This window comes from Neopelma chrysocephalum, unplaced genomic scaffold, assembly GCF_003984885.1.
Source record: "Neopelma chrysocephalum unplaced genomic scaffold, ASM398488v2 Primary Assembly neopelma1_258, whole genome shotgun sequence".
Lineage (NCBI taxonomy): Eukaryota > Metazoa > Chordata > Aves > Passeriformes > Pipridae > Neopelma > Neopelma chrysocephalum.
Window position 1 is genome coordinate 100,611 of NW_020897920.1, and position 24,382 is coordinate 124,992.

At 61.2% G+C, this 24,382-nt stretch overlaps 6 protein-coding genes across 9 annotated transcripts in view; 4 read left to right on the forward strand and 2 right to left on the reverse strand.

Annotated features, from left to right (window-relative positions):
• ATP6V0A1 (ATPase H+ transporting V0 subunit a1) overlaps positions 1 to 539 on the forward strand; it is a 39,182-nt gene extending 38,643 nt beyond the window's left edge. The window contains exon 23 of the transcript XR_003537412.1: positions 529 to 539. The gene's annotated coding sequence lies outside the window, so the exon portion shown is untranslated. The remainder of the gene's footprint in view (positions 1 to 528) is intronic.
• Positions 11 to 3,625, forward strand: COASY (Coenzyme A synthase; the record flags this gene model as incomplete). The annotated part of the gene is made up of 9 exons (XM_027704183.1): positions 11 to 356; positions 660 to 874; positions 1,022 to 1,153; positions 1,355 to 1,544; positions 1,909 to 1,973; positions 2,546 to 2,630; positions 2,778 to 2,875; positions 2,956 to 3,102; positions 3,363 to 3,625. Coding segments are annotated over 9 exons (1,347 nt in total), but the record flags the coding sequence as incomplete, so codon positions are not given.
• A 124-nt stretch (positions 3,626 to 3,749) lies between these two features.
• On the forward strand, positions 3,750 to 7,202 carry MLX (MLX, MAX dimerization protein). Of its 2 annotated transcripts, XM_027704196.1 has the most exons (8): positions 3,884 to 3,977; positions 4,238 to 4,274; positions 4,386 to 4,475; positions 4,793 to 4,899; positions 5,081 to 5,180; positions 5,452 to 5,551; positions 5,769 to 5,970; positions 6,066 to 7,202. In XM_027704196.1, the coding sequence occupies exons 1-8, from the start codon at positions 3,936 to 3,938 to the stop codon at positions 6,120 to 6,122; spliced, it is 735 nt and encodes a 244-aa protein (XP_027559997.1). In that variant the 5' UTR covers positions 3,884 to 3,935; the 3' UTR covers positions 6,123 to 7,202. The 2 variants fall into 2 exon arrangements, with proteins under 2 accessions (XP_027559998.1, XP_027559997.1); XM_027704197.1 differs by lacking the exon at positions 4,238 to 4,274 and having other exon boundaries at positions 3,750 to 3,977.
• Positions 7,203 to 7,376: 174 nt separating this feature from the next.
• Positions 7,377 to 9,314, reverse strand: PSMC3IP (PSMC3 interacting protein). Of its 3 annotated transcripts, XM_027704193.1 has the most exons (9): positions 9,162 to 9,314; positions 8,939 to 9,048; positions 8,777 to 8,866; positions 8,560 to 8,671; positions 8,271 to 8,416; positions 8,120 to 8,173; positions 7,979 to 8,038; positions 7,863 to 7,901; positions 7,377 to 7,497 (listed from the first exon to the last, which is right to left on the reverse strand). In XM_027704193.1, the coding sequence occupies exons 1-9, from the start codon at positions 9,190 to 9,192 to the stop codon at positions 7,396 to 7,398; spliced, it is 744 nt and encodes a 247-aa protein (XP_027559994.1). In that variant the 5' UTR covers positions 9,193 to 9,314; the 3' UTR covers positions 7,377 to 7,395. The 3 variants fall into 3 exon arrangements, with proteins under 3 accessions (XP_027559994.1, XP_027559995.1, XP_027559996.1); XM_027704194.1 differs by having other exon boundaries at positions 7,383 to 7,901; positions 8,560 to 8,713; positions 8,756 to 8,866; XM_027704195.1 differs by lacking the exon at positions 7,377 to 7,497 and having other exon boundaries at positions 7,694 to 7,901; positions 9,162 to 9,281.
• A 1,041-nt stretch (positions 9,315 to 10,355) lies between these two features.
• On the reverse strand, positions 10,356 to 16,695 carry RETREG3 (reticulophagy regulator family member 3). The gene is made up of 9 exons (XM_027704174.1): positions 16,490 to 16,695; positions 15,843 to 15,949; positions 14,650 to 14,680; positions 13,479 to 13,605; positions 13,132 to 13,216; positions 12,584 to 12,721; positions 12,043 to 12,122; positions 11,595 to 11,727; positions 10,356 to 11,091 (listed from the first exon to the last, which is right to left on the reverse strand). The coding sequence occupies exons 1-9, from the start codon at positions 16,678 to 16,680 to the stop codon at positions 10,658 to 10,660; spliced, it is 1,326 nt and encodes a 441-aa protein (XP_027559975.1). The 5' UTR covers positions 16,681 to 16,695; the 3' UTR covers positions 10,356 to 10,657.
• A 207-nt stretch (positions 16,696 to 16,902) lies between these two features.
• On the forward strand, positions 16,903 to 23,942 carry TUBG1 (tubulin gamma 1). Its single transcript, XM_027704173.1, has 11 exons — positions 16,903 to 17,027; positions 17,300 to 17,412; positions 17,873 to 18,040; positions 18,286 to 18,354; positions 19,180 to 19,259; positions 19,846 to 19,972; positions 20,685 to 20,771; positions 21,006 to 21,155; positions 22,416 to 22,568; positions 22,847 to 23,008; positions 23,231 to 23,942. The coding sequence occupies exons 1-11, from the start codon at positions 16,979 to 16,981 to the stop codon at positions 23,426 to 23,428; spliced, it is 1,356 nt and encodes a 451-aa protein (XP_027559974.1). The 5' UTR covers positions 16,903 to 16,978; the 3' UTR covers positions 23,429 to 23,942.
• Positions 23,943 to 24,382: the final 440 nt, after the last annotated feature.

A 24,382-nucleotide genomic window follows, 5' to 3' on the forward strand; every position in this document is an offset into this window, starting at 1 on the left:
CCTGCTCGGCCCCGGCCGCCGCCTGGCACGGCCGCCCCGCGTCCTGCTGGCGGCCGCCGCCGAGGCGCCGGGGCCGCCGGAGCCGGTGCAGCTCGGGCTGCAGCGCCTGGCCGCGGCCGTGTACGGCTGCCCGCCGAGCCTGCCCGCGCTGCTGCTGGGCGAGGACACCGGCGGCGGGGACCCCGAGGGGGACCCCGGGCAGGATCCCGACGCGACGCTCCCCGAATTCTTGGACGTGGCGGTCGGCGGCACCTTCGACCGGCTCCACGGCGCCCACCGGCTCCTGCTCAGCGCCTGCTGCCTCCTGGCGCGGCGGCGGCTCCTGGCTGGGGTGGCCGACGGAGACCTGCTCCGCCGTGAGTCCGGGGTGGCCGAGGGGTCAGCCCGGTGCTGGCCGGGGCAGGGCGGTGGTCTGGGGGACCGCTGACACGGGGGGTCCTGGCAGCCACCCACCCAAAGTGGTGCCACTCAGGCAAGGTGACACTGGGTACCCGGTGGGGACCTGGTGTCCTGTCCACAGCTAGCAAGGTGTGTGGGTGCAGCGGGGGCAAGGGCAGGAGGGAGCAGCCACTCAAAGTCACGGACGAGTTTTGTCTCCCTTCTCCTGGTCTTGTTTTTCTGTCACTCTTGTGCTTCCCCACCCTCCCGGCACCTGGTAGACAAGGTTCTGCCGGAGCTGATCGAGCCCTACGAGCTGCGGGCGGCAAAGCTCCGCGAGTTCCTGGAGGACGTGAAGCCCTCGCTGAGCTACGACATCGTGCCTCTGGCCGACCCCTTCGGCCCCTCAGTCACAGACCCCGACCTGCAGTGCCTGGTGGTCAGCGAGGAGACCCGCCGGGGAGGGGAGGCCGTGAATAGGAAGAGACTTGAAAACGTAATTCCCGCGCCAGAGCCCAGGGCTGCCCCTGCCCCCCTCTCGCCCCTGCCTGCCACTGCCTGGGGGCAAATCAAGTCTCAGTTCTCCCCTTCACCCGCCACACTCCTACGGCTGATGGTCCTTGGGGCTTCCTTCTCTCCTCAGGGGCTCCCTGAGCTGGCTCTCCACGAGATCCAGTTGATGAAGGACCCTGACCACCGACAGAACGAGGAGGAGAAGATCAGCTCCTCCAGCCTCCGGCAGAGGCTGCTGGGGACGCTACTGCAGCCCCCACGGGTGAGGGAGAACCATGGCTCCGATGGGAGCGGTGTGCCCGGGAGGAGGGGTGGGAATCTTGGGATCCACAGAGTTTGGCAGTGCTCCTGCTGCTCTGCAGGCCAGATCCTTTCATGCCCATCTCCAGGCTGGGGCATTGGGATCCTTCTCCAGCAAAGCCCAGTCCTCCGCTTGCTGCCATGGCTTTCCTTCTTCCCTTAGCGAGACCCGGCCTTGCCATCACACCCGTATGTGATTGGGCTCACTGGGGGCACTGGGAGTGGGAAAACCTCCATCGCCAAACTCCTGGGGCACCTGGGCGCCTTTGTCATCGATGCCGACAAGCTGGGCCACGCCGTCTATGTCCCTGGTGGCCCGGCCTACGAGCAGGTGGTGGCAGCCTTTGGGGCAGGTAGAGCCACCAGAGGTTGTGGGGAGGACTGGGAGGAGGAGGGGGAGGGAGGGGTGTCCCAACATTCCAAGGAGCCCTGGCCTGTGTCCCCCTCCTGCCCCATGGGTTTTGGGCTCCCCAAATGTCATGTGTCCCATGTCAGAACTGCTGGTGGGGAAGGCTGGACTGGGCTGCTGTTTGCCTGGGATGAGCTCTCCCCTGTCCTTTTCATGAGTCAGGTGAAGAGCTGCCAGGTCAGGTCTTACAGGCCCTTTCTGTGTCCCATTTAGAGCCCTGTGCCAAAGCTGTTTCCCTGACCCAGGCTTGCCCCAGGGGTGGGAGTTGGGTTTGCTCCTGCCAAACCTGTTGTGCTTCTGTCTTGCAGAGATCTTGAACGAAGATGGGACGATTAACAGGAAAGTCCTTGGGGCCAAAGTGTTTGGAAACCAGGTAGAAGCAGCACAGAGACTCAGTGTTTAATCCCATGAGCCAGGGGAGCTCTCCCCTTCCGTTGAGGCTTTTTAGTTTTCAGTCCTTTGAACTGATGACACCTTCCTGGCTACACTTCCTGTCAGTGAAAGGGCAGGACAGATCTGGTCTCTGTAGCTGAGTCAGCAGCTGTGCTGGACATAGTCCTCTTGCCCTGCAGCTGCTGCCCTCTATCCCATGCTTTTCCTTCACCCAGTGTGGAGCAACAGCCCCGATGTATGTGGAGCTGGTGCTCTCTGCCCCTTGTACCTGAGGGAGCTCAGTGACACTTGGCCTTGCTGGCAGGGCCAGTGCTCAGCCTGTGGCTCTGGTGCTGCCCCAGCCCCAAGAGGAGGCAGCTTGAGGGGTCCCCTGGGTGGATGGGTCTCATGTGGGTGCTGAGGGTCTGCTATGCGTGGCAGGGCAAGGAAAGTAATACCCCCCCACCTTCCTGGGTGCCCTCTGACTGCTGACAGCCACCATCCCCTTGTTTGCTGCCCAGGAGTTCTGAGGGTAAGGGACCAAATCCTGAATCCTGCCCTGGTCCTTTGTAGGAGCGGCTGAAGAGCCTGACAGACATTGTGTGGCCCGAGATAGCCCGGATGGCGAGGGAGCAGATCCAGGAGGCCAACGCTCAAGGTACTGGGGGCGGCTCCATCGCAGCCTCAGCTCAGCAGTGAAGTGTCTGTGCTGCAGGAAGGGGGAAACTGAGCCCAGGCTGGGCCAGAGCCAAGGAACCATCGCTCCATCCATGGCCAGGCACTGAGGAATCCCCTTGTTCCACAGGGAAGGCCGTGTGCGTGCTGGATGCTGCTGTGCTGCTGGAGGCCGGGTGGCAGGACATGGTCCACGAGGTGTGGACGGCCGTCATCCCAGAGGAGGAGGTGAGCCATGGCCTGGGCCCCTTGCTCGCTGCCAGAGCTGGTCCTCAGCCTCCTCTGAGTGTCCCCTCTGTCCCTACCAGGCCGTGAGGCGCATCGTGGCCAGGGATGGGCTGAGCGAGGAGGCCGCTCGCTGCCGGCTGCAGAGCCAGATGACCAACAGGCAGCGGGTGGAGTGGGCGCAGGTGGTGCTCTGCACCCTCTGGGAGCCGGATGTCACCCGGCGGCAGGTGAGCCCGGGGTGCCGCAGCACTGGGGGTGTCCTGGGGGACCAGAGGGTTCAGTGCTGTACCCAGGCTGGGCACTGTGTACCTGGGTGCGCTCTCACCATCGAGGCTGCCTCTGGACACGGCCACGAGGGAGGGATTTGGGGATGTAGATGCAGCTGGGAAGGGAGAGGAGGCATGAGACCCTTGTGTGACCCCATGCCGAGGTGCTGCTCTCAGGGTTCATGGGCTCTGAGGTGCTGCCCCGGGTGGTTCTCTGGCAGGTGCAGAAGGCCTGGGACCTGCTGCAGCAGCGCTTGCACCCAGAGCCCAACCATGAGCCCCACCTGTGAGGGGCAGTCCTGCACAGCCCCGGGAGGGTCCGTATCCACCACTGCCCTGCGAGAGCCGGCGGACGGAGCAGCGCGGGACTGAGCCCACTGAGCCCATCCAGCTCCACAGAGGGGCTGGGACATCCTGACGTCCCCCAGTGCGGGGGACCCTGCAGGGCTTGCTGGGTGCCAGTAAAGAGGCTGCTCCCACTGTGCGTGTCCGTGTGCCGGTCCCATGTCACTCTGCCGGTTCTGTCCCCCCACCCACCACCACAGGGGCTCAGGGGCTGCCCCCGGCCCCTTCCAGCTGCCATTATGGACGTGGCCCCCGGCGCTGCGGGGCTCGGGGGTGCCGCACTGGGGACGCACGGCGGCGATGACGTCACTGATAAGTCACAGCGACGGTGTCCTGGCCATGACGTCACACCCACACAGAGGCTACGGCGGGGGCGCCCCCTGGCGGCGCGCGGCGGGGCGCAGTTCCCGTCGTCCCCCGCGGCGGTCACATGACCGGGCGGGCGGAAGATGGCGGAGCCGCCGGGCGGGGGCGAGGACCCGTGGGGGAAGGTGGGGCCGGGCCGGGAGCGCCGCCGGGGCCACGGGGCGGCGGGCGGGCGCCATGGAGGGCGGGCAGGCGGGCGGGGTGAGCGCCGGGGCGAGGAGCGCGCAGAGGGTCGATACCTGTGTGGGGGGCGGCAGCCAGAGGTCCCAGCGGGGACGCAGCCCGGGGGTGGCGGGCGCTGCTCGGGCGGGTCCGGGGGGGCTTCGGGGGCCGGGCCGCGGTCGCAGCCCGGCCCCGCTGACGTGTCTCCACCGGCCCCGCGCAGGTGGACGCGGCCTACGGCGACAATGGCCTGGACTCCGGTAGGTGCCACCCCCGCGCCAGGGTGGCAGCGGCCACCCGGGGACGCCCCCCGTTCCTGCGCCCGGTGACACCCCGCGCTGGGCACTAACCCCAGGACACTATTCTTTCAGCGCTCTTCATGGAGAACGCCCGGAAAAGCAGCATAGTGTCCCGGGCCAACAGCATCGGCTCTACCAGCGCCTCCTCTGTCCCCAACACAGGTGGGGTTTGGCCCCCGGGACCGCGGTGTCTCTGCTTTCGGGGGAGCCCCAGCACCTGCCGGGCTCCAGCTCTGCCCTGCGCTAAGGGGGCTGGGCAGGGTTCCCACCCTGAGGAGGAGGAGGGAGGTGGTGGGAACAGCAGGTGCCTCCTGTGCAGCTCCACAGGGACAGGGGAGAAGTCGGTGGGGCCCCTCGGGGCACTGTCCCTGGCCCAGCCTGCAGGAGCTGAGTGGGCAGGGGCTGTGCTGGGCCCGGAGCTGCCACAGCCCCCTCGTGCTTCTGCTTCCTCAACCCCGGGCTGTGCCCTGTCCCCACAGATGACGAGGACAGCGACTACCACCAGGAGCCCTACAAGGAGTCGTACAAGGACCGGCGCCGCCGCGCACACACCCAGGCTGAGCAGAAGCGCCGTGACGCCATCAAGGTGAGGGGAGAGCCATATCCCACCCAGCACTACCCCTGTGGAGCTGCTGGATCTGCCCTCTCCAGGAGGCTCCTCGTGTACTGGGAGCTGCCCTGGCCCTGATGGGCTTTGTGGTGGGAGCTGGGTGTGGGCCCAGCCCCACAGGGTGAACTCCACGCGCTGTGGCTCTGCTTCCCCCCAGAAAGGCTACGATGACCTGCAGGCCATCGTCCCCACCTGCGAGCAGCAGGATTTCTCCATCGGCTCCCAGAAGCTGAGCAAGGCCATTGTCCTCCAGAAAAGTGAGTCCCAAGGGGTGGGGAGATGGAAGGAGGTGCTGTCAATCTCCCAGAATGCTTCCCTAGAGCTGTGCAGGGCAGAGTTCAGCACCTTGGGACCTTGTGGTGCGATGAGGCTCTGGGGAGCTCAGGTGCTGCTCACCTGCACCTGCCTCTGTGCCCCAGGGGAACTGGGGCAGCAGAAGCTGATGCTACCCTTGCTTGGGCACCTCCTGTGGGAGTCTCAGGGGCCTGTGTGTGCTCCCAAATCCTCACTCTGTGTTTTCATGCTCAGCCATTGACTACATCCAGTTCCTGCACAAGGAAAAGAAGAAGCAGGAGGAGGAAGTTTCTACCCTCAGGAAAGATGTGATGGCCTTGAAGATCATGAAAGTGTAAGGGAAGAGCTGTCAGGGTCGTGCCCTCCTCCTGCTGTTCCCCCATGTCCTTGCAGGGAAGAGCTGCCAGGGGGTCGTCCAGAGGTTCTTTGGCTGGGAACAGGCCTGGAGCTTGGAGCTGGGTGTGGGACCTGGGAGCAGGAGCTCAGAACCAGGAGCAGGAGCTGGGTGCAGACGCCTCACCGCTGACCTCGAGGCCCTATACTTGTTTCAGGAACTATGAGCAGATTGTGAAAGCTCATCAAGACAACCCAAACGAGGGGAAGGACCAGGTCTCTGATGAGGTGAAATTCAATGTTTTCCAAGGCATCATGGATTCCCTGTTCCAGTCCTTCAATGCCTCCATCTCTGTAACAAGTTTCCAGGAGCTCTCAGCATGTGTGTTCAGCTGGATCGAGGAGCACTGCAAGCCCCAGGTGAGCACTGGTGCCATGGCCCAGGAGGAGAGACAGTGGCATGGGGGCAACTCTTTGCCTACGGACTGACTGACCATGTCCCCTCTCTGCTGCAGACGCTGCAGGACGTTGTCATCGGGGTTCTGCACCAGGTGAAGAGTCAGCTCTACTGAGCCTCCTCCGCCGCCTCTGTGCCCGTGGGGACGGGGCACCTCCTGCCCAGGGGCCTGGGGGACAGGCACCCTCCTGGGCCCTCTCCCTCGTGGCTGTTTTTGAGCTTTTCTGAATTATTTATTGTATTCCCTCCGAAGCCCAACGGCGGCCGTGCAGACACGGCTGCTCCAACTCTTGGTAGGGACTGGGCAAGAGGGGAGGCGAAGAGGATGTGGAGCAGAGGAGTTGGGGGCAGAGTCTCTGGCTCAGGCAGTGCTGTGGAGTTGCCTGTGCCACTGACTCTCCCTGCAGAGCTGACCCTGGAGCAGCTCTGCTCTGTGCCCTCAGGCCTCCGACAGCCCCGCTGACCCCGGCTGGGGAAATGTGATGAATGTGTGCTAAAAACGGTGGGTTTCTGGTGAAACAGTAGGAATAGATTCTCCCCAACTTCTGGGCTGTCTCCCCCCTCCCTCTGAAGCAGCTGTTGTGTTCTGGGTGTGCTGGCAGCAGGATGAGCCCCTCAGTGCCAGGGTGCTCCTGCAGCTGTGGGTTCCCTGGTAGGGACACAGGAAGTTCCTGCGAGCGCTGGACTGTATCCAGCTCCTTCTCGGGTTGGCTGTGGCTGTGCTGCACAGAATGTTCTGCAGCTGCAGCACAATGTGGCCACATGCACTTGCTGCCCCTCCTTAGAATTTTTATACGCACACATCCATGACCAGCCTTGATTTGGTTTTTATTTTTGTAAATCACTGAAACGGTCCTGGAGTGCTGCCAGTGCCAGCTGTGCAGGCAGCTGCTCTCAGGGACACCTTTGCCCCTGTCTCACGCCCAGTTTGGGTCACAGCTCTGCCCAGGTGATGGTTGGTCACTGCCCAGAGTAATGGTATAGTGAGATTTGTTCTCCATAACCATGTTTGTGCTCCTGCTCCAGGGGCACAGCCAGGGAGTGTTTATTTCAGGCTGTTTTGTTCCCAGAGCTGAGGAGGGAGTGTTGCTTCCTGCCTTGGGAGGAGGATGAGGAGTTTTACAGACCTCACACATGAAAGTGATGTATTTTTCTATTGAGAAAAGTAATTAAATATTGCTGAATGTTTTAGTGATTTTTCTGCTGCTGTGTTCCTAGAGCTGGGCCCTAGAGCCAATAGTTTCCAGAAGCCCATTCCAGCCTCTGTGGTTCATGTTACCCTCTGCTGGCTCCCACCCTTCCCACCCCTCAGGACCTAAACCCTGCCCCAACACCCTCTGAACAGACAAACACCACAGGGAAGCACAGCTGAACCAAAATTCTGGTGTTTAATGGATCATATTTTTGTGTGACCACTCAGGCACAGGGCGAGAACGGGCTGGGTCACACACAGAGCTCTGCAGCCCTGACAGTCCCTCACTCTTTCCATACTGGAGCACCAGTGACCCCCACCTCCCCCACATCCCTTTTCTTACCAGAACAGCAGGGACACAGCACCAGTGCCCCCACACCTCTCCTCAGCCCCACTGGACCCCAGTTTGGCAGCTCCCTGTGCTGAGGGGCAGGAAGAAACAACATCCCTCTGCAAGGAGAGGGCCAGTGCCAAGTCTCTCCCACCCACCACCCTTCCAACTGCAAAAGAATTTTTAAACACATAAATACACGGGATGAACCCAGGTCCTGCAAAAAAAGAAACAGAACAACCCAACAGCCAAGTTTCAGCAGCAGCTCCACAGCAGCAGCTTCTCCCCGGGGCGAAGGCTCCCCCAGCCCCTCACAGGGCCGCTGGCAGCACCACGCCATGCTCCTCATCCGTCTCTATCCCGACCTCCTCCTGTACAGCACCGGTGGGTCAGGGCAGGTCAGGGCCTGGCTCAGCAGCCCCAGGCAGGTTCCAGCCTCGGTACTTACGAAGAATTGCTTCTTGCTCTTGGGGTACCCCTCCAGGATGGCGTCCAGCAGCTCGGTGGCCTGACGGGACAGGGCATGTGAGGGGCTGTGGGGGGCCTGTCCCAGCAGGGCCAGCACCGACCCCAGGCCCCCAGTGAGTACCATCCGCTTCCTCCGGCGCCACTCCCGGCGGTACAGCTGCTGCTCCTGGCACACCTGCCAACAGCACCACGTTGGGAATGCCCGTCAGAGATGTGTTGGATCCCGGTGGAGGCCCAGCCCAGCGCCAGGCTCAGCCCCGGCAGCTCTTTACCTTCTCCTTTTCCTCTGGAGACACGTGGTTGGTGGCAGATTTAATCCTCTCCAGTTTCTCCGTGTAACTGGCACAGTCCTTCCTCAGCGCCTCGATCTCCTTGGCCATCTCGGAGGTTGTCATGGAGCTGTTCAGGTCCTTCAGCTCTGGGGAGGCGGCACCACTCACCGGCCGGGCTGCCAGCCGGCACCAGGGCACAGGCAGCTGTGCCCTGGGGGCCCTCCCGGTGGCTGCAGAGCCAGGACCTGAGCCTGTCCCTGAGCCCGCGGGGCCGCCCGGGCGCACTCACCCGCCTCCATTTGCCGGCAGCTCTGCTGCAGCGCCTGCAGCTGTGCGGAGCGGGCAGTGATCTCCTCGTCCAGCCCGCGGAGCTCGGCATCGCTGGCGGCCGGGAGCTGCTCCTGCGGGGAGCGGTGGTCAGGGAGGGCTGGAGCGGGCAGAGGTGGGGCTGGAGCGGGCAGAGGTGGGGCTGGAGCGGGCAGAGGGCGCCCGCGGCCGGGGCTCACCTGGTCGGCGAAGTAGATCTTCTGCTTCCCGTAGGCCTTCTCGCGCACTTGGCCCTGCTGCGCCAGCTGCTCCAGCGCCTTCACCACGGCCTGGGGGACGCGCCGTCAGCCGCGACAGGGACCGGGACCGCACCCGCCCCGCCCCAGCCCGGCCCCGCTCACCGCCTTGCCCAGCCCGTGCTCCCGCTGCAGGTTCCCGAAGGCGTCCTGGGCGCTGTACGGACGGTTCTGCTCCCGCAGGTACCGCAGCAGGACGGCGGCGGCGCCGCCTCCTGGGGGACCGGCTCCGGTCACCGCGGCCTCCTCTGGCACCGCAGCGGCCGCCCCGGGGCTCCCCCCTCCCGCACCCACCGCCCGGGGCTCCCCCGGCCCGCCCCGCACTCACCGCCCGCCGCGGCCTCGCGCCCTTTGCTCATCCCGCTCCTCCCGCCCCGCTCCGCTCCCGGTTGGCGCCGCTCGCGGCACTTCCGGCGCGCCGCAAGCTCCGTCCAACCGGGAACAGCGCCCGGGCCGATGGGCGGGGCAGCCGCGCCCCGGAGAGGCGGGGCTCCGGTGAAGCCCCGCCCCCCGCGGGATGGGCGGGCGGGCGCCCACCGCCCCCCGGGCGGGCGCCCACCGCCGCGGCGTCAGCAGCGCAGACCCCGCGCTCCGGCTCCGCACCGCAACGCGCCCCGTGGGGAATAACCCGTTACCGACCCCCGCTCCCGGGTCTGAGGCTGCCACCCCGCCCCGCCTCCCCCCTGGCCGCGGCCCCGGCACGGCGGACGCGCTCGGGCAGGCGAAGTCAGACAAACAGCAGCCGGTAACGGGGTCCCTGCCGAGGTACGTTCTTGGCTGCACAAACGTGATCAGAACCGGGTCTATGGCTTAGGAAAAGCAAGGGGGGGAGCTCGGCGGGCACAGCAGGGGCGGCTCTCCCCGGGGGCTGCTGGTTTGTTCACGGGACCGCAGTGGGCATGAGCTGCTCAGTCACTGGAGGCCCAGGCTGGTGTCCCCTGTCCGTGGATTCTGCCTGCACAAGGCTGGACACAATAGGGCTAGAGGGACACACGACTGCCCAGGCACCCCTGTCCCACTGCCTCCCTCCTCCAGGAAACCTCGGCCCTGCCCACGGGAACACGAGGGTAGGAGCACAGGGGGTTCTAGCAAAGTGTTAGTTGGCTCTCAAGAAAGGCTGTTAGTTCAGGAAAGCAACACAAGAGCAGGGGCCACACGTGGATATTCTTGCAGGACTCCGGTGGTCACAGCAGGTGTCTTATTGCCATTGAGCTCTTAAAAAACAGCATCAGGAGGAGCTGGAGCCGAGGGAGTGGCCAGTGCAAGGAAAACATTGCAGCTGCACAACGTCCACAGTGGAGCAAGGGGGTTGGTTCCACCTGGAGCTGGATATTGCTGGGAGAGAAGACTTGGATTTGTGAATGTTTTAGGAGCAGGGAATGGCTGTCTGAGACAGAACTGCACTGAGTCCCAGACACCAAGCCTGAAGGGCCCCGTCCTGTTCCCCTGGTTGTGCATCAGCCCCAGAGGTCAGTGCACGATTGTCCCTGGCAATGCCGTCGGTCCCACCGGCCTCGAGAGCTGCAGACACCACATTTATTGTCTTAGGTGAGGAAGTTTAGAGCAGGCAGCATCCTGACAGACAGCACAGGGTGATTGTGGACCTATCCCATCGATGTCTCTCCCTAGGGATTACCAGTGTCCTTTATTTTAAAATCCAAGCGAGGCTACAGAGTCACAAGTCACAGTGATGTTCCCAGCCAGGACTGGCTGTCACGTCACTCAGACTCACAGGAGACGATTGAGAGAACTGTGCAAGGCTTTTCCTTCCAGGATTCCCTCCGTGACGCGCAATAGAAAACCAGAGGGAAGTGATGGGATGGCTTACTGGCCTCGGGAGCCAGCAGGATCCAGCTGGTTCAGCTCAGATTGATCCAGCAGTTCAAAATCATCCCCTTCGGCATCAGTGTCCAAGTCCGAGCTGACTGCTCTGAGGTGAGTCTTTGCCCCCCTCTGGGGATTGGTGCTGCGTGAGGAGCCTGGCTGAGGGGCTCCTGACAGTGCCAGCTGGATCATCCCCCTGGTGACAAAGCCAGCGATGTTGTTGGTGAGATTCTGCACCGACGGCAGCGCGCCAGACTCCTCCTGGTCGTACGGGAGATGCAGATCCTCTGTCCCTTGTGGGCGGTATGCCAGGCTTGGGATCCCAATGCTGGTGTCGTCTTCATCATCTATGCCAGTTGCTTCTGGGTTGATGGAAGGGAAGTCAGGGAGATCCCTGGCAAATGATTCTTCTGGGTCACTGTGTCCGTCCAGGTCTGGAAGAGGAGAAAGTGCTTTAAATGCTGGCACTCGCCCAGCACCCGCAGGCTCCATCAGGAGCTGGGCCAGCACCTCCCCAGGGCAGACTGTTGGCATCTCACAGACCACACGCTCCTCAACTTCGCCCTCCTCCCCATCCCAGCTATTCAGATCCCACTGATCTCCCAACTCATTCACAAGGAATGCGGGTGCCAAACCAGCCACCTGCCAGAGGGGAGCACCCACACCCCCAACCACACTGCTTCTGTGACCACAGTCAGACTGGCAGAGCTGGATCTGCCTTTGCAGAGCAGCTGCTGTCGCTCTACTCAAGCACCACAGGAATGAAGGAGGACGCTCTGAACAAAACAGGCAGTTGTAGCTCATCTGCAGCAGCAAGGCTGACATCAAAGAGCCAGACCTGAAGGACATGAGGTAACAACACATCCGCCCTCCAATCCGTCACACTGGCGCCTGTTTGGCATTCCACACCTTCCACAAGCTGCCCATTTCCTCTCACCTTCTGATCCCTCTGTCAGGGGAGTCTGGCCCCTCGAAAGGTTAAACATCCCATTTTCAGTATAGGAAACCTCAGCATCTGAATGCTCCGAGTCAGAGATGGTCAGTTCCTTGGCGACCAGAGAGTCATCCAGCTTTGAAATAGGAGATAAAATTGAAAACATCAGCATTGGAGAGCTTATTCCTGTGCCCCAAGACAAAATAGATGATCCAGTGGCCTCTAGTTAAACCCGGCCCTCACAGGAGGCTGCTACCTAAGGCTCATTCATGTGTACTGCCCAGCCTAGGAGCCTGCAGCTGGCATGAGCAGCTCTGGACATCCTTGAGTGGGGACAGAGTGGGAAAGACCTCTCTGGAAGGGGAATGTCCTCATCTGCTCTCCCATCACATTCAGCTACTCTGTTTGTTCTGTCCAGCCAAGCTCTCTCCTCTCCCAGACCCTCCGTTACCTTGGGGCAGAATGCAGCCAGCTCCTCTTCACTGTCGCTCCCATCGTCCGTGGGCTCCTGACCGAGGGCCTGGGCACGCACTGCCAGAAACCAGAGCCAAAGCTGTTACTGCTGCTGGGATAGGGCTCTGTGCAGAACCACAACACCCCAAGCTGGACAGTAGAGCCAGCTCCGTTCCGCAGCAGAGCTGTGATAATTCCTGACTGCGGCTGCGGCAGGTTTTTTTGCCGAGATGAACATGTTTTAGCACTCCCTTGCACTGAACCCTTCCTCCTTTTCCTGCGCAACCATCACATGGAACACAGAGTTCTGGCAGCCGAGAACTGGAGCAGCTCAGCGCCGTGAAGAGCCCACGGCAGCTGCTCCCTGGGAGGTGGCTGTGGAGGCAGAGCTGCCTCGCTCCCTTCCCAAGGCAGCTCCAAGAATTTGCCATGCCAGACATGCACTCCTACCCCCTGCCAGGGCCGAGGGGCTCCATTCACAGCCCATCTCAGGCACCAAGGACCAAGGTCTGAGGGGTCAGAAATGGCACAGCACTCACGTTGCCTCTCCCGCTGCCGGGCTATCATGTATCCCCGGACGCTGAAGTCCAGCCGCTGCAGAGCCGGCTCCAGCCGCAGGTACATGCGCTGCCCCAGCCGGTGGTACACGGCCAGGGGCCACAGCAGGACGAGGAGCACTGGGGTGAGTGGGAACGCACGTTAGAAGGTTGGTCAGGATGCTGCTTGGCAAACATCCTGCCCGTTTTGTGATGCAGCACGACACACAGAGCACGGCAGGTCTGGGCACTGAGGGCAGTGCTGCAGGAGGCTGTGAGAACTGGTGCCATCGCCTCTGCCAATTTAACAAAATTGAGAGGCCAACCAGTTAGTGCTCAGATCTGTGATTACTAAGCACTCAAACATGTTCTTTCCAGACCAGACTTCGAGTCCTGGTTAAGAACGGCCACGTTCCAGGCAGAATGTATTATTTTAAATTTTAAAGCCATTCACACAAAAGCTTTCCTTTTGCGCAGAGGAGCCCCATCCCTCACACGTTCAGATCCCTCTTTTCACACGTAAGTCTGTATTGGCACAGAGATCTACTTACACATCAAGTACGAGAGCAAGAGTCCAGGGATATACCGGCCAAGGACAGCCAGGAAAGTGAAGACTCCACACACTAGAAGGCAAAACTGAAGACATGGGAGACAGTGAGTTTCCAAGGTTAAGTAGTGGCCTCACTTTCTCCTCCCTCCTCTAGAACCGGATCATTCTGCCTGTGCTTTTCCATTCCTCCCCACCACCTAACAGCCACGGTGTTGTGGGAGACCTCCCATGGCAACCTCCCATGCCTGAACATGTTCAGTCAGCACTGGATGCCAGCACAGGAGGCTCCTCGTGGTCAACAGAGGCTCCACACCAAACAGGTTATTTCTGAGGTCTGTACATTCTTACCTTGCCAGGGCTTTGCCTCTTGAAAATGAAGAGATTATTTAAGAAGTTGGTCCCAGCCACCCATCCTTCAGCCAAATGGTGACAGAGCTCTGGCAGTCCAAGCAGCCGAGGGTGGACATATCCCCAGCTGCAGTGAAGGCAGAATTTGGGAACAGATATTACTGCATCAATGTCAGTGCTGAAGTCCCTTGTTACAAACGCTTGTCTCAATGCTTCTTCCTCCCCAGCACACAGCTCTAGAGATGAGGGTCACCTGCCCTCCAAGCACTGCCCTGCCCAAAGCAGCTTGTCTATAGCTGCTCTACCAGTGTCCCAGCGCTCCCACAGCAGCCAAGGAGCAGGAATTTCAGTCAGTGGCCTGGACTCCTCCATGCTGCTGGAGGGAGCGGGCAGTATAGAGGCAAATCAACTGAATCCATTTACTTTTTCTGCAGTTATTTGGTCAACTGTAGCCTCCAAGAGTTCAGCTGGAAGCAGCCTTGCACCTCACTTCATAGTTACTTTGGAGGCCTTGAATTGGTGAGTTTTGTTAGTGCCTCTTAACTGCTGGTCACAAGTACCTGAAGGTTAGGAAGAGCAATTCCTTTTGTGCTTGGGCCTCTTAAAAAATTGAATAAAGACAACTGTCCTCTGGCACCAGCTCAGGTGAGTTAATCAGGTGCTGACATCCAGCACAGCCTGGCAGTGGCGGCAGGAAGGCGTGTCCAGAGAGGCAGGTGTGAGCACTGAGGCAACACCTCAGCGTTTCTCAACCCATTATTAACACAGCAGTCAGACCATAACTATGCAGGAACAACTGCTGGAACAAGCCTGTCTAACATTCCCTATCAAGTCTCAGAAGACTTCATTAATTCCCACAGAAATGCTGTTTTCCTGCTACTGGAGGCCCATACAAGAGGAATTGCTTCCAAGGCAGCGCCTGTAACTTCAGGGGGCAGGGGATCAAGCAAGCGTCACTGGAAGCTGGTATGAGGCAAAGATGAAGTACAATACAAAGGCTTGGGCAAGTCAAAAACTTCTCATGACTGCCTGACAGCGTCCCAGGCTCCATCCTCCCTTCTCCCTTCTCCCCCTCCTCCTCGCCCCAAGGAGCTGATATTCCAAGCTTGTGCAGGCAACGACACGGTATCACAGCAAAGTATCACAGCAGAGGAGTCAATTAGTTTCCTACCTCTCATTGTCTAATTCGTCAGGTCTCGCCACTAAAATATTAAGAACAGACACTACATTAGTTGCAAGGAATTTGCCATGGGAATGCGTAGCTCTTGGGATTTAAGTAAAGCTTTAATGAGCTGGGGAACACCTGGAAAAGACATTAACTGTAATTACAGGATGGAGATGCATCACTCCATAACACGTCTTGAGTGTGTACGTGTGGCAGTACAGGACTGCAAGAGTCTCCCTGTTGCTCCTTGGTATTTGCTGGACACTGGAGACTGCTCTGGCCAAAACACCACTTCCCCTTCCCCCATACCAGCTGGGGAGCAGGAATAGCCTGCAGGCTGGAGGCATCAGGGTTTTAAGGCTTTTGATACTTTCTCACTGAGGCTGGGACTTGAAAAGTGACCAAAGGTTGTACCATCTATCCTGAGAGATCAAAATCAGGCAGATGAAAGAGCTGGACAGACACTGCCACTTAAGAGGGAGCCTGAGCCAAGCTCCAAAACTGAGGAAAGTTTTAATGTCTTCCCAGGAACTACAGAGAACATGGGCTGAAGCAGAAAGCTGAGAGCTGAATTTGCTGGTTAGTCAGGGAACCAGCCCTGGGAGCATGCAGACCCTACACTGCTCCAAACCAACCTATCCATGCAAAGCCAAGGGACCTCAACCTGTTTGGAATGGGGGCGTTCATCAGTGTATTAATGTCACAAAGGAGGGACATAACTGCTTTGGTTACTGAAAGCTTAAGACTAACTTCATTTACAGCTGTTCAGATGCCTCTTCTCCCAAAGAAATCTCTGCTCAACAGCAAGGCTGGGACTCATCTTCATCCTAAACTGGATTATTATGGATTCTCAGGAGAAATCCAGATGAGTTCTACATATGCTTCAATTTCTTGCTCTGCTACTTAATGCTCAGAAGGTGAATCGCTGCCTGAGACCTGCACTAGGTCACGTACACCCCGTGGTTCAGGATTACAAGACAAATACCAGAATCACAAGCACACAAAGGTCTTATGTTCACACAGGTTAGAATTTTCCAGCTCCAGGAAGAACATGCCTGCAGTATTCTTGATGGCTTCTAGACCCTCAAAGCAAAAAAAACAAGTTTCAACAATTTAACTGCAGACACTACAGAGCCTGTACTCGTGGGGCTGGAAACAGGGCTTGATTTGCTGCTATCAGCTCAAATGCTGCAACTTACCTCCAATTTCTGGCCAGATTTTATGTTTCCACTGGTCTATACACACTACTACTAGGAGGGTAAACGCAACCAGGAAAAGCAAACGAAGGGAAGTCAGAGCAAAGAACCTGTGGGGAAGAAATGAAAGCGGTTGGTACCAGCCAGAGCTGTGTGAGACACAAACAGGTAACACAAACCAACCCAAAACCAACCAGTCACTTGGAGAGAAAACTCAGCAGGTGGTACTCAGTCAGCACTGAGGGGGGCAGCTGCCGGGGGACCCTGGTCTGCTCGTGTCAGTTCTCCCGGGACAGCCCCCTATCCCAGGCAAGCGGTGCCCGCTGCCCTCTCTGCACCGCGACAGCGCAAGTTGGGTGTTCCCGGTTAGTTTGATGCTCCCCGGTACAAGGGGAGCACGCGGAGGGGACGGGGCTGTCCCAGCCGACCCAGCGCTCCCAGGTCCCTCCTGTCCGGAACGTGCCGCGGCCCAAACCCGCGGCTCCTCTCGGCCCGTTCGTCCCCGGGGGCGGCTACCCCGCGGTCCCCCGAGCCCCGCCGCCGCGGGGAGCTCGGACGGGCCCCCGCAGCCCCGGCGATCGCGGCACCGAGCCGCTCCGCCGCCCGCCCGCCCTGCGCGGCCCGGTGCCGGTGCCGGCGCCGCTGCTCACCAGAACAGGCCGTGCACCGCCGCCCAGCACAGCGCGCTGCGGCCCGGCCGCTCCCACACCAGCGCGGCCTGCAGGGCGCCCAGAAGCGGCTCGTACGGTCCGAGGCGGCCGCGCAGCGCCGCGCTCAGCGCCTGCACCCGCCGCTGCCGCTCGCCGGGCCCGAACCCCGGCCCTGCCGCCGCCGCCGCCATCGCTCCCTCACGGCGTCAACATCCGTCCGCCGGCCGCGCGCGCGCGCCTGCCGCAGGCATGGCGGCCCCCGCCGCCGGCAGCAGCAGTGCCGCGCTGGGCGCCGCCATCTTGGCGCAGGCGCGGCTGGCGCCGCCTGCCGGGGCGCACGCGCGTTGCCAGGGCACCGCCACGGGTGGGGGCGTGCAGCGCTGCCCCGGAAATGCGAGGCGCGCACGCGCACTGCCATTGGCGCCGGCGGGAGACGCGGCGGTACCGGGGCTAGACGGGCGGTGGGAGCGGAGCGGAGCCTCGGCCGCGATGCCGCGGGAGATCATCACCCTGCAGCTGGGCCAGTGCGGCAATCAGAGTGAGTGCGCCTCGGCGGCGGCGGGGCCGGGGGAGCGCGCACCGGGCGGGGCCGGGATGCTTTGGGGGGGGGGACTGGCGGGGCCTTGTGAGGGGGGGGGGGGCCGTGTGAGGGGGGGGGGGGCCTTGGGGGGGGGGGGGGGGGCCTGCGGACCGGGGCGCTCCGGGCCCTGCCCCGGTCCCGGTGCCAGTGTCGATGTCGGTCTCGGTGCCGGTGCCGGTGCCGGTGCCCAGCCCGGCCCAGCCGTCCCATCTGACCGCCCCCCCACACAGTCGGGTTCGAGTTCTGGAAGCAGCTCTGCGCCGAGCACGGCATCAGCCCCGAGGGCATTGTGGAGGAGTTCGCCACCGAGGGCACCGACCGCAAGGACGTATTCTTCTACCAGGTACCGCCGGCCCCGGGGCCGTGGGGCGGATACATCACGTGGGATGTGCTGCCCTCGGCCCCACGGGGCTACGGGCTGTCCGTGCCCGCCCCAGCCCTCTCTGCAGCCCTCGCGGGTGCCGACCCCGCGGGCTGGAGCGGTGGCTCAGCCCAGCCTCCCGCTCACAGCCAGTGACAGGCTCCCGCCTGCGCTCCCGGTGTGGCTGTGGAGCGCTGTGTGGGCGGAGCGGCAGCACGAGGCACTGCCACAGACGGTGCCTTATGTAAGCACCCAGAACCCCCCCCCCCCCGTGCTGGGGGTGCTCCGGGACACAGGCTGCACAGAGCCAGCCTCCCTCCCTCCCTCCTCCCCCTCGCCAGGCCCGGCTATGCTGTGCTGGGCTCGCCCGAGGCCAGGCGGTGGCTCATGCTCTCCCTTCCCGAGCTGCAGCAGCACCGTGATTCTCCTGCTTCTGTTGCAGGCCGACGATGAGCACTACATCCCGCGGGCCGTGCTGCTGGACCTGGAGCCCCGCGTCATCCACTCCATTCTCAACTCCCCCTATGCCAACCTGTACAACCCAGAAAACATTTACCTGTCTGAGCACGGAGGGGGAGCTGGGAACAACTGGGCCAGTGGCTTCTCGCAGGTACCAGCTCTGGTGCTGCTGAATGAGACTCAGGGCAGCCCAGCAGGGCTAGGGCTTTTTCATGACCCCCTCGTGCAGCTCAGTCCCAGTTTCTGAAGAATACCGTCACTAACAGGGACTGTGGCACCCTGGGCATGGGGCACTGGGTCACACTGCCAGTCTGACTGAGCATCACAGCAGGCTCGAGCAGCTCTTCTCCATGTTCTGTGGGAAAGGAACAAAACGAGGTCTGGTTTCTCTTGCAGGGAGAAAAGATCCACGAAGATATTTTTGACATAATAGACAGAGAGGCTGATGGGAGTGACAGTTTGGAAGTAAGTACAACGGGGATTTGGATCCAGTGGCCCTGCCTGGTGTTTTCCCAGCCAGGTGCTCTTTGTAAGGTTGAGCTCAGCACTCTGGGGTGCACAGGCTTGCTCAACGTGCTTGTGGGACTGAGTGCAGAAGACACAGAGAGGGGAACCAGGGACAGGAGGTTTGTCCATCATCACTCCACCTGCCACCCTGCCCTGGAAATCCTCTCACTGTTTGCTCATGGGGCGTTTTTCTTTATACCGTCCACGTGAACCTGTTCCCTTTGCACAGACAGACAGGGCTGCTGGGTGTTCGTTTCAGGCTGTCACATGGCAGCAAGGGAAGGGCAAATGTCACCTAAAACAAATAGACAGAATATTCAGGGGCCCGTTGTGGGAGCTGAGCAGGTGGAAGCTGCCCTGGAGTCAGGCAGTGGGAGTTTGGTCTCAGTCACTCTGGAAGGAAGAAGGGGTGTGGAGGACCCAGGAAAGGGTTGAAAAAGTGCGCCTGCATTTTATGTGACAGACTGGATCCTGGAGGTGGCATTGGAGCTATTCTGAAGCCTGTTCTGGGTGGGAGGGATCCTGCAGGTTCCCAAGCAGCTGTTGCACATTGCAGAGTGTGCAGAGATGTGGATCCCACCTATGTGGGCAGGAGTGGGCTGAGGAGCTGTGGTTGGAGTCCAGAGGAGTCGGAGCCAACTCCGCTGTGTCTGTGCTCCCAGCTGCCGTGGGGAGCTCTGGCCCTGGCCAGCAGGTCTCTGCTGGAGGTGTTGGGGGTGTCACATTATCTGCCTGCCCTGGGGTTGAGCTGCAGCTTCAGCACTGCCTTCTGCTTCCTTCCAGGGGTTTGTGCTTTGCCACTCCATCGCTGGTGGAACAGGCTCTGGGCTGGGCTCGTACCTCCTGGAGAGACTGAATGACAGGTGAGCACAGCCCTGTCCCCTTCCTGCACCACAGAGCCTGGCCCAGCCTGGGCACCCTGCCCAGAGCTGGAGAGCTGGAGAGCGCTGACTCAGAGCCACCACCCCCACCCAAACACTGTCTTGTGCAATCCCTGGCGTGCTGCCTGGGGAGGGACGGCTCCTGATGTGCCTGGGGACTTCAGAGGCTCTGAAACTGTCCAAGCTCTGCCTTCCCTTGGCTGTTCTTATCAGGCAGCTGCCTGCGGACACCCTGACTGTGCAGGGGGAGGATGGGAGACTCTGGCTGTGGGCTTTTAGCTGCTGTCCTGGCCTGTTCAAGCTTGCAGCCTCTTGAAAAGGCTTGTGAGCAGCTGCTTAATCAGCCTGTGGATGGCTCAGTCTCCCTGTAGCTCCTCTGGCAGCCAGCTCCTGTGCTGCTGGGGTAGGCACTGCTGGGACACATTCTCTCCCTCCCTGGGAGCCAGTCTGGCTGCAGCTCTGGTGACTCACCCTGTCCTGAGCCCTGGAGACTAGGAAGGCAGCTTGTGGGAGGGAAGAGTGCTGGCTTGGCGGCGTTAACCCTTGAGATGGCTGCACTTCTCACCAGGTATCCCAAGAAGCTGGTGGAGACCTACTCGGTGTTCCCAAACCAGGATGAGATGAGCGATGTTGTAGTCCAGCCATACAACTCTCTGCTGACACTGAAGAGGCTGACTCAGAATGCTGACTGCGTGGTAAGAGGCCCGTGGTGCAGCGAGCCCTGGGGTGACAGCCCTGTCTCCACAGCCCAGAAGCATGGCCCATGCTGGGGCCTGTGCTGCAGCAGCACTATGTGCCTGTGAGCCCTGGATGTAGCAACAAGTGTGCCCCGAACAGAAGGGCCGAGCAGATGTGGTGGTCCCAGGGACCCTCGTTGGCTCTGTACTAACCCCTGTAGAGCTGCCTGGTATTTCTGCCTCTGGGATCCAGCAGATCTTCCCAAGGCAGTGGGGGCTGTCTGTGCTTCCCTTGTGTAGCTGTGCTGCAGCCTCTGCCTGAACTCGATCCCGGCATTGCTTTTAGCACTCACAACCCCCACAGCCAGGGAGCACCTTCAGCCTGTGCTGGGGCCTTTGGTTGGGTCTGACCGAGATGCTGCTTGTCCCCTGCAGCTGATCCCTGCGTGTGGCAGGGCAGGAGCAGCTTCACTGGAGCTGCTGGGGCTGATGCTGGTGCATGGTGCTGGCCCAGGGGCAGAGCTCTTGGGGAGAGTGCGGGGAGCACAGCCAGGAGGGAGGGAAGAGCTTCCATTGACGGTGTCGGTTACACTCCACAGATGAGTCAGCTTGTGGTTTCGAGTGTCTGCCACCTGCACAGAGGGCTGTGCTGGGCCCTGGGACACGTAGCTGGGACTGCCCTTCCTCAGCTGCCTTTGAGGCCCTTCATGGAGCCAGGTTTCTCTTGCAGGTGGTTCTGGACAACACAGCCTTGAATCGTATCGCAACAGACCGGCTGCACATTCAGAACCCATCGTTCTCGCAGATCAACCAGCTGGTGAGAAGGGCTTTTCCTTTGGGAGAAGCCAGCATGGGGCTTCCCTGCTGTGTTCAGCTCAGTCTTAACCTGCTCCATGGGCTGGGCTCACGGGTGGGCAGCCTGGAGCTGTGAGTGAGAGTACTCTGCCCTTCTGGGTGCTCCAGCTTCCCTTGGCACGCCCACATTAAGCAGGTTGTGACACTCCCTGTGACCCTGTGGTGACACAGGTGCTGACCCCGTTCTCTCCCCCAGGTCTCCACCATCATGTCTGCCAGCACCACCACACTCAGGTACCCCGGGTACATGAACAACGACCTCATCGGGCTGATCGCCTCGCTGATCCCCACGCCCCGGCTGCACTTCCTCATGACGGGGTACACGCCACTCACCACCGACCAGTCGGTAAGGCAGCCCCAGGCACTCCTCCCCACCTCCGAGGCCAGGAGAAGCTGCCACGCTCACCTTGTAGCATCTGTCAGTCCCGTGTCTTGGTGTGAGCTGTCACTCCGTGTCCCAAATCCCAGGCCTGTGTGCTCACACCACGTGATGGTGTGTGCAATGAATCAGACGTGAGCAGGCAGTTGTCCCTGTGCCAGGCTACCTGCTGCATGCATCAGGGCGGCTGTCAAGATCACAGGGTAAAAAGCCACCCTTAGAAATGATCCGAGCAAGGCCAGCAGAGTGGCCCTGCCAGTCCTGCCACCCCTGTGGGCCACAGCTTGGGCCACTTGGGTCCAACCTCTATTGATCATTGTTACTCCAAAACTGATGTTGGGCTCCAGGTGTCAACCCATTCCTGGGGCTCGATCTGTGTCTGGGAGGGGGACTTGCCAGCCTTCAGCACATCAAGCACTGTGCTTGCATTTGGCTCGTCCCCAGCCAGGGCCCTCCACCCCCCAGTGCGAATGGGGCAGTTCTGTTTTGAGAGGTGCTCGCCTGCACAGGCCCGTCGCAGTCCAGCGGGAGCTAACAGCTGCTCTTCTCCTCTCCCTGCATGCATTTCCTCAGGATGTTGCTCAGAGAAGCAAATCTGAAAAACTGCTGGCTCTGAAAAGGGTATCAGTGTGTGATCTGTCCTCCCAGGGAGGAGTGTGGGCACAGCTCAGCCAGTGGTTCAGACGGTGCAGGAGGGAGCTGCCACCTCACCCAGCTGTCCCTGCTGTGAGCACTCTGGGTGCTGGTCCCGGCTGTGACCCCCCTGAGCAAAGCCCAGACAGCACTCAGGGATGGCAGTGGCCAGTCTGCCCATAGCTCAGAGCTGGGCAGGGCAGGGAGGGGATGGAGTGGGGAACAACCCCTCTCCTGTCAAACCCCCACTGCTCTCTGCCTCAGCAGTGGGACAGGACCCAACTTTGACAGCAATAATATGAAGCGGGTCCCTGTCCCTCTGCTCCCAGCTGAGCTTCATCCTCAGCCCCTTCTGTGTTCTGGAGGGAGGCAGACAGCCCCCATGCTGGAGGCTCCCTGACAGTCTATTCAGCCTGGCTGTGCCTGTTGTGTGATATTGGGATTTTTCTCCTGCATGTGGCTTTGCACGTGGTTCCATCCCTGGGGCGAGGGCATCTCTGTCCAGCTGCCCCCCCTGCTGTATGTGCGTGCTGGGCAGTGGGAGGGCAGGGAGCAGCACCCTTGCTCCCTCTGATCCCCGGCTGGCCTGTGCAGGTGGCCAGCGTGAGGAAAACCACAGTCCTGGACGTGATGAGAAGATTGTTGCAGCCTAAAAACGTGATGGTGTCCACAGGGCGAGACAGGCAGACCAACCACTGCTACATCGCCATCCTCAACATCATCCAGGGGGAGGTGGATCCTACACAGGTGAGCTCCCACGGCCATTCAGGTGCTGATGGCCATGGTGTGGCCCAGGGAAGGGCATGGTCACTGGCTGTGCAGCGATCCTGGGGCAAGACTGGACAGTGCCTGAGAACTGGCTCCAGGTTGCTCCTGTGTGAGCTCTGCGCTCTTGGAAAGGCCACAGTCCTGCTGAAATCCACCTTCCTGTGACCTTGCCTCCTGTGAGGAGCAGCTCATGGGTCTGCTGGGACCAGGCTTTTTGCCCTTCACCCTGCTTCCCCTTGGTGTTCTCATCCCACCAGGTTCACAAGAGTCTGCAGCGGATCCGGGAGAGGAAGTTGGCCAACTTCATTCCCTGGGGCCCTGCCAGCATCCAGGTGGCTTTGTCCCGCAAGTCCCCTTACCTGCCGTCCGCTCACCGCGTCAGTGGTCTCATGATGGCAAACCATACCAACATCTCCTCGGTGAGTGCCTTCCCTGCTCCGCTGGGCCCCACAACCCTGGTGTCCCTTCAGTCTGGGGCCATCACAAAGCCAGGGCAGGCCCTGCCAGGGCGTGGGGTGGGTGGCTCCCAGCAGGGCTCAGGTCTGGTCCAGGGTTCCATCAGTCCCACTGGCCGCTGTGCCGTTCTCTCGGAAAGGGTCCCCAGGGAGCCCTGGCCCCTGTGACCCAACGCTGCTCTCCAGCTGTTCGAGCGGACGTGCCGGCAGTACGACAAGCTGCGCAAGCGGGAGGCCTTCCTGGAGCAGTTCCGCAAGGAGGACATCTTCAAGGACAACTTCGATGAGCTGGACAACTCCCGGGAGATTGTGCAGCAGCTCATCGACGAGTATCACGCGGCCACACGCCCCGACTACATCTCCTGGGGCACCCAGGAGCAGTGAGTGCCCTGCCAGGGGACGGGAGGGTCCCATGGCCACCCCCACACGCGCCGGCAGGGCTCATCTCTGCCGTGCCCACGTTTATCACCCCTCAGCGCTGCCCGGTGCGGCGGAGCCCTCGCGCCGGCTGCACACATGCTGCACTCCTCCGCAGAAGTTGCTCTGTGGGGAGCAGCACTGCCCCTGCAGCCCCTCGGCGGGGGACAGCCCCCGCCCTACCACGTGCCCTGGCCCAGGACAGGACTGGGGCAGCTGCGCGCTGTGCTGGGAGGGAACCTCCACCCGTGGGAGCAACGCTCACTGGGAGGAGGAGGAGAGCGACCCTGGGGCTGGGAACAGGCCTGGCCCCTAGAGTTGGGTGTACACGACCCCCATGGCCAAAGGCTCCGTGTGGCTGAGCTAGTCCTTGCCCTGGGCAGGAGCCTTGTTCCTCCTTTGCCAGATCAGGCCTGGGGCACGGGCTGTATCTATATTTTTGTAGGTTATTTTGCTTTAATAAAGGCTGTTCCTGCACTAATGCTGCTTGCACAGCTCCTGAGCGAGCAGCCGAGCAGGGAAGCAGCTGCAGATCCCGAGGCCAGTGCTCGCCTTGCCTGGCCGGATGGCCTTGCTGTGCAGCCACAGCCTGTGGGGGCCCAGCTCGGCAGGAGCACCATGGCCACTGCTCATTGGCAAGTCCTGGGGTGCACGGGGCCAGCCCTGCCCCAGCCAGCAGTGCTGTGGAGCCCGGGCGGCGCTGGGCGACTGCTGCAGCAGAGCCAGAAATACTGGCAGGACCTGCCAGCACGGCTGACCAGGGCTGGGACCGGCGCCGCCCTGCCTGCGGAGCACGTGGTGCCCGCACGGATGTTCCATGAGGGCGAGGCCCCATGTAGGAGGAGACTGTGAGGGGCTGGGGGTGTCCTCAGCACTCGGGATCTGAGGCAGGGGGCGGCACTTTTGGGAAAGGCACAGGCT

What these genes read in the sequence shown, in the direction of transcription:
- TUBG1 (XM_027704173.1), top strand. Translation starts at nt 16,979, where the DNA reads ATGCCGCGGGAGATCATCACCCTGCAGCTGGGCCAGTGCGGCAATCAG. An exon ending in ATGGGAGTGACAGTTTGGAA is followed by an intron (nt 18,355 to 19,179) that starts GTAAGTACAACG and finishes GCTTCCTTCCAG; the next exon opens with GGGTTTGTGCTTTGCCACTC. An exon ending in TCTCGCAGATCAACCAGCTG is followed by an intron (nt 20,772 to 21,005) that starts GTGAGAAGGGCT and finishes TCTCTCCCCCAG; the next exon opens with GTCTCCACCATCATGTCTGC.
- PSMC3IP (XM_027704193.1), bottom strand. Translation starts at nt 9,192, where the DNA reads ATGAGCAAAGGGCGCGAGGCCGCGGCGGGCG. An exon ending in AGAGCAAGAAGCAATTCTTC is followed by an intron (nt 7,902 to 7,978) that starts GTAAGTACCGAG and finishes GGTGCTGTACAG; the next exon opens with GAGGAGGTCGGGATAGAGAC. An exon ending in CGGATGAGGAGCATGGCGTG is followed by an intron (nt 7,498 to 7,862) that starts GTGCTGCCAGCG and finishes CTGGTGCTCCAG; the next exon opens with TATGGAAAGAGTGAGGGACT.
- MLX (XM_027704196.1), top strand. Translation starts at nt 3,936, where the DNA reads ATGGCGGAGCCGCCGGGCGGGGGCGAGGACCCGTGGGGGAAG. An exon ending in CGACAATGGCCTGGACTCCG is followed by an intron (nt 4,275 to 4,385) that starts GTAGGTGCCACC and finishes CTATTCTTTCAG; the next exon opens with CGCTCTTCATGGAGAACGCC. An exon ending in GCCTTGAAGATCATGAAAGT is followed by an intron (nt 5,552 to 5,768) that starts GTAAGGGAAGAG and finishes TACTTGTTTCAG; the next exon opens with GAACTATGAGCAGATTGTGA.
- RETREG3 (XM_027704174.1), bottom strand. Translation starts at nt 16,680, where the DNA reads ATGGCGGCGGCGGCGGCAGGGCCGGGGTTCGGGCCCGGCGAGCGGCAG. An exon ending in CTTGCTCTCGTACTTGATGT is followed by an intron (nt 12,722 to 13,131) that starts GTAAGTAGATCT and finishes CACTCACCCCAG; the next exon opens with TGCTCCTCGTCCTGCTGTGG. An exon ending in TGGCTGCATTCTGCCCCAAG is followed by an intron (nt 11,728 to 12,042) that starts GTAACGGAGGGT and finishes CCTATTTCAAAG; the next exon opens with CTGGATGACTCTCTGGTCGC.